Below are 5,711 nucleotides of genomic sequence, written 5' to 3'. Positions count from 1 at the left end.
AAAGATGAGAGATAAGATTAAGTTACACACCTTTGCTTCCCGTTTCCTTCCTAGGCCATCACCCACCCTCCTGATGATAACTGTAGCCTTTTCCACCCTCATCTTTCCGCTGGGACCACATGACCTGTGTATCTTACTTAGCTCAGGCTACATAACAAAATACCACAGACAGTGGTTTAAACAACAGATGTTTATTTTTCACACTTCTGGAGGCTGGAAGCGAGATCAGGGCGCCAGCATGGTCAGGTTTGACAAGGATTTCCTTCCTGGCTTGCAGACGGTGGCTTCTCACCGTGTCCTCACGAGGTAGATAGAGCGGCGCGGTGGGGTTTCTTATAAGGGCACCAATCCCATCCTAAAGGCCTTACCCAAAGGCTGGGAGGCACATGATTCAGTCCAGAGCCCTGTGACTCAGCAAGGAGGCCTGGCAGGGGACTGCTGCCTTAGGCTCGGCCGAGGCTGGAGTGGCCTCTGCGGTTCTAGATCTGTCCCTCATGTCTGGAGCTCCCTAAATGCACAACCCATCCTTTCGTCTTCATCAGGAAAACTATCATTCGTGCCCCAAACTGCTTCTGCCTTGCCCCACCTCAACCCCTTATCCCCCAGGCCTAGCTGCCAGAGAGCCTGGAAATTCGGGGGTTTGGTGTCCTTTTTTTACCCAGCAGAAAGGCGAGGCAGAAGGGACTGGGCTTGCATATCAGCCAATTGATAGGATCTGCCAATCAGGGACCCTGTAAACTATATGGAATGCTGCCCTCTGATGTAGGTCACATTCGGCTGCTAGGNGTGTGCTCATTGGTCAGTTGTGCAGCACAAAATAATTTCAGGTGAGGCACCTGTTACTACTCTGCTCAACAATCTGCTAGAGAAGGTTCGAGACCTCCAAGCAGTGCTTTCTATTCTGGGACCTGCCGAGGGGGCCTGTTCAGAGTACTGTGTTCAGAGCTATTTGGATTCTGTTTTCTCTTTCAGTTGTAATTAATTCGATACACAGTTAGGGTCATTTTATCTGTCTGTGTTTAATTTTAGAGGGAGCCCCATCTTTGTTGGTTTAATTTTACTTTTCAATGTATAAAACATTTAATATGTAAAAATCAAAGCCGCATGAAGAGGAGTATTTAGGACTCACTCCGTCTCCACCCCTCCCTGTAGCCACCACTGTCGTTGTTTTTTTGGTTCCTAATTAATCTTTGAAAAGGCAACCAAGTTCTAAAGTGTCACTTGGGGAAGAAAGACTCCTTTGGGGCAGGTTAATGGAGAGGAGAAATTTAATTTTGTTAGAAAGAAGGCAATCTGAGAAGTGTCTATGTATTCCCAAATCTTTGTGAACTTTTTCTTTTGTTCTTTGTATTGCTTTAAAAAAAAAAAATCATGGTCATGATCCAGGCTTTAGTTCCATGATCTCTGTGTAGGCACTGCTTTAAGTGGTAACACTCCTTTCCCTTGTGCGTGTGTGTGTTTGTCCAGGGTACTGTGACAGTGTCTCTGAAGAGAGTCTCGATGGCCCGTTTCAGCCGGCTGCGTCTTCACGCCCTTGTTCAACAGACATGGCCGTGGTGCCCAGAAATGACAGCGTCTCATTCCAAGAGACCAGTGGAAACAGCATCTTAAGCAGCCCATCCTTTGTGGCTGACGACATCTGCACCGTGACAATCAGTGACCTGTACGCGGGCATGCTGCACTCGATGAGCCAGCTGCTGAGTGCAAAGCCATCCTGTATCATCTCCACCAAAACCTTCAGCGCTCAGAACTGGAGCTCGAGGCGGAGGCACAAGTGGAAGAGAGGGATGGACAGGACGTATTACAGGGCGGGCAAGCACGCTCGAAGGAGTCCCCACACGAGACTCGTGCCCGGTTCAGAGCCTGGGCGAGAGGTGGGAGTGTTAAGAGATTGCCAGAACTTACCAGACGCTTCTGGCCATAAGGCAGGGTTAAAACTGGGGAAAGCTTTCCTTCAAGTAAACAAACCCCAAATCCGTAAATTAGATCCGAGTTGGAAGGAGATTAAGGGAATATCCCAGAAGCTCTCTTCTTTGACTTACGTAGACTCCAGGACGATGCAAAATAGATTAATGACATTAAAATGGTTAATTTCTCCTGTAAAAATAGTTTGCAGACCAAGAAGACTGCAGGGTGAGGGAGGGAATCATTCCAGAGAGCTCGAAAGCAAGTTTGATAAGCTCTATCAGGAATACTGCCTAAGCCCCAGGAAGCAGCTCTGCCCGACTCCCCTTTCCAGCCCCTCCAGGCTCCGCGTGTACAAAGGCGGTTCAAGCCCGGGTGACTCCTGGGGCTTAGAAACCCACAGGCCCAGTAGACCTTTCAGCAAAGCAAAACCTAAGATTTTAACTGAGGCTTTTGAAAACCTGGGCCAGCGAGCTGTTGAAGCGGGAAGATTCCTGGCAAGGAGTCGTTCCTTCCCGTCACTTGCGAAGACCCACCCCGCGCAGAGCCCAGGCCGCTCTGAGCTGACAGCCGACTTTTTTCAAGGAAATAATCTTGGAGTATTTAGGAAGTCAGTGTCACTCAGCAAACCTGTTTCAGTACCCAGGGTTCAACCTCCAGGCGGTGCAGGAGATCGTTACAATGAAATTAAAGAAAAGTTTGACCAGCTTCATCAGAAGTATTGCCAAAAATCGCCTCAGCAGACGAAGGCACCTTCATACACTGGAGTATCTCCAGCTAAAGCAACTGTGGAACTTAAAAATCAAGAAGACTTCTTAGGAAAATTAAATTCAGACTCTTGCTTTCAGAGTCCCCAAAAGTTGTCACCATCACCCCAGTGGAGCGTAAAACGTTCACTGGGCTCAACCACCACTGTTCATCCAGGTGCAGGCTTTGCTCTCGCTGCCAGAGGCCGCCCTCAGCACCTTGCAAAGAGACGCCAGTTATCAGACCCTCAGGTGTGTGGAAGGTGGGCTGATTCCCAGCATCCCTCACACGCGGTGGGTAGTGCCAGCCTGAGGCCAGGGGAGGAGGCTGGCTCTCCACAGCCCGACTGGAAGAGGAAGGTGAGTTCGTTCATCGAATGGGGCTGTTTTATGCCAGGATTCTTCTGTACATGTTAATTTTCTAACCTTTCTCCCAAATTCTGTTCTCTTACATAGCACACATTCAGGGTAAGACGCATCAAGGTGGAGCCAAAAACGTTCTCACAGGAAAAGTTCTTACGGTTTTCCACTGGAATGCATTTAGGGGGGGCGCTTTCTAAAAAGCCGCACTTCACGTGCTCTATCCATCCTTGTCAAACTGTGTCATTTCCAACTTCTTCATCTTACACTCAGAAAATAGCTGTTATCAGGAGAAACAGGTGTGGAAATCATGACTTTTGTTTACTTCTGATTTCCTAGTTGGGACAGCAGGAGTTGGCCCTGAGAGAGGCACCAGTGCAGAACCTCACACGTGTGAGGGGCGGCTTTGCGAGGGGCCACACGCTCCCGCTCTGCTGATAACCTCTGTGTCCTTGGCACTGAAGTCCATCTGCACCCACCCACTGCCCTCTATGGTTTAGTTTGAGCAGGTCACTTAAGTTTTAATGCTGGCACCATTCTGTTTTCTCCAGAGACAAGCTGGCAGATGGTAGGGTGGGACAAGTCAATATAAGCCATTGAACGTGATTTTCCAGCATGCACGTCAGTGTGCCCATAAGCCGGATTCGACGACGTGGCTGTTCTGAGCTGACGTCACGTCTCCCCCGGCTGATGGGACTTGACGCGGAGCTTGGTTTGGCCTGCCGGGGGTCGGTGGTGTGGGCAGGTGAGGCAGTGTGTACAGCTGCCTCTTCCCTTCTTCCCGGACCAGACGGAATGCTCCTCAGATGGACCCTGTCTGCCCTAAATATCCCATTTTCGGTTTTCCCACCTCTGCCTGCTTGCCCTGTGATCCCTTCTCAGGGGATGGTGTGTTTCCTCTCAGAGCTGAGCCCCTCCGCCTGAGTTGTCACCGTCACCGCCCCCTGGACCCCCATCGGTCCTCCCTGCCTTCGCCCGCTAATGTTGCTTGGTGTCCAGACCCACATGCTTGTCCGCAGCTGCCCTCTTCCTCAGGCAGCTCCCCTCCCAACTCCTCCCTGTGTGTGCACCTTCCTCGCTGTCCCCGATTCGCTCCTGCCTCTTGCCTCTGGCGCCAGCTGCCCCGGCCCCCAGAGCATCGCGGTCAGCCCTGCACTCCGGCCTCCACCCCACCTGTGAGCTCGCCTCCTCCATGCCCTGTGTCCTCACTTTCTCACCAGCTCAGCCTGGGGCCACGGGGCACTGGCCTCGGCTTCACAGGGAATGACCCAAGGCCCAGCGAGGCCACAGGCCTGGAAGGGGAGGACCCAGAGGAGAACTGGGCCTTGGTGGCCCAGCGGGGCCCTTCTGGCGCCCCTGGAATTTGATACGTTCCATTGCTGGAGGCCTTATGCAGTTTCGTCTTAAATCACAATATAAACATTAATCATTTTCCTTCCTTTTTTCCCCCCTACTTAAATTACAAATTTCTCGAGGAAAGGGACCATGTCTTGTGACTACAGACAGAATTTTAATGGCTCACATCTCAGTGCTTTCTGCGCGCCAGACCACGTTGAACTTTTTTACACCTTTTTTTCTTAATCCCTCCACGGACCCTTGGATTAGATAGGTTCTGTCTCTTCGTTTTATAAATAAGGAAGTACAGCTGAAAACTGACAGCTGCTTGCCTCCACACAGGCAGTGTGGCTGCGCCAGGGTTCAAAAGCCCGTCGGTTTAACCACCAGGTGGCGCTACTGGCTTAGGGGGTTACCGTCAGTTATGGTTGGTTGGTTGTTTGGTTGTTTGGTTGTTTTGGGGGGTTTCTTTTTTTAACATTCCTTACGGTACTTATTAAGCATGGTGGCATTTTCTATAGTGGACACACGAATGTATGCTTGCAATGGAATACATTTAAAACAGTTAAGCTTTTGGTGGCTGGCATTGGGAATTCTAGTGGAGTTTTACTGAAATCATTTTCTTTCTTTTTTTTAGAGGAAAGAAGAACACATCTTTCAGGGTGGAAGAGAAAAGTGATTTTGTGTTAGAAAACTCGAAGCTAAAAATCTATAGCCAAGTTATTTTAGAGTATTGTCCCTCTTCCCCGTTACTCTGTTTGAGAGAGAGTGAGAGAGAAATTCTCAAGAATAAATTAGAACTTGCTTCAAAGCAAATTTCAATGCAGTTGGTGTCATTGACATGACTCAGTTCTTGTATAGAAATTAATTGGAATAAAGTTGCTCAATTAAAATGATTCATGCTGTCCTTTAATGGCTATTTTTCTCGTGTTTTCTTTGCTAAATTTAGACCTGCCAACAGAATCCTCTCTTATAGTTCTTATTTCCTGAGAGAAATTGTTTGCTGTGAAACCTAAGTGTCAGCCCTGAAGACAGTGATCCTTGAAGGAAAATGCAGCTGCTTGACCTTTTAAATTCAAACCCGTGGGACTTGGTTTGGCACCTTCATGTCAGGAGGTAGCAAATTGAAACAATTCAATCATAAAAAGTAATTCTTTTTATGTTTTTAGATGAAAGCATGCTGTATTCACACAGTCCTGTGATGGTCCCAAAACCCTTACAGCCGCTCAGCTGACTTTTACTGGAGCTGTTTATCAGAGGATATCACAGTGACTTGTTTAATAAAATATTTCAAAGGCTCAAACACAGTGACCAAACCCATGTTGAGTAGTTGTTAACATACTGCCTTGTATTTTATTTATTTTT

At 48.5% G+C, this 5,711-nt stretch overlaps 2 protein-coding genes across 2 annotated transcripts in view; one reads left to right on the top strand and one right to left on the bottom strand.

Moving 5' to 3' along the window:
- Nucleotides 1-5,168, top strand: part of HJURP (Holliday junction recognition protein) — a 13,063-nt gene extending 7,895 nt beyond the window's left edge. Inside the window, exons 6-7 of the mRNA XM_019628277.1 lie at nucleotides 1,468-3,011; nucleotides 4,984-5,168. Of these exons, the coding sequence (XP_019483822.1) occupies nucleotides 1,468-3,011; nucleotides 4,984-5,025 (1,586 nt within the window). The 3' untranslated portion in view covers nucleotides 5,026-5,168. The remainder of the gene's footprint in view (nucleotides 1-1,467; nucleotides 3,012-4,983) is intronic.
- A 364-nt stretch (nucleotides 5,169-5,532) lies between these two features.
- Nucleotides 5,533-5,711, bottom strand: part of MROH2A (maestro heat like repeat family member 2A) — a 40,569-nt gene continuing 40,390 nt past the window's right edge. Inside the window, exon 42 of the mRNA XM_019628269.1 lies at nucleotides 5,533-5,542. Within this exon, the coding sequence (XP_019483814.1) occupies nucleotides 5,533-5,542 (10 nt within the window). The remainder of the gene's footprint in view (nucleotides 5,543-5,711) is intronic.

The sequence above is a fragment of the Hipposideros armiger genome, unplaced genomic scaffold, assembly GCF_001890085.2.
Source record: "Hipposideros armiger isolate ML-2016 unplaced genomic scaffold, ASM189008v1 scaffold_17, whole genome shotgun sequence".
Classification (NCBI taxonomy): domain Eukaryota; kingdom Metazoa; phylum Chordata; class Mammalia; order Chiroptera; family Hipposideridae; genus Hipposideros; species Hipposideros armiger.
This window is presented reverse-complemented; position numbering and strand designations above follow the sequence as displayed.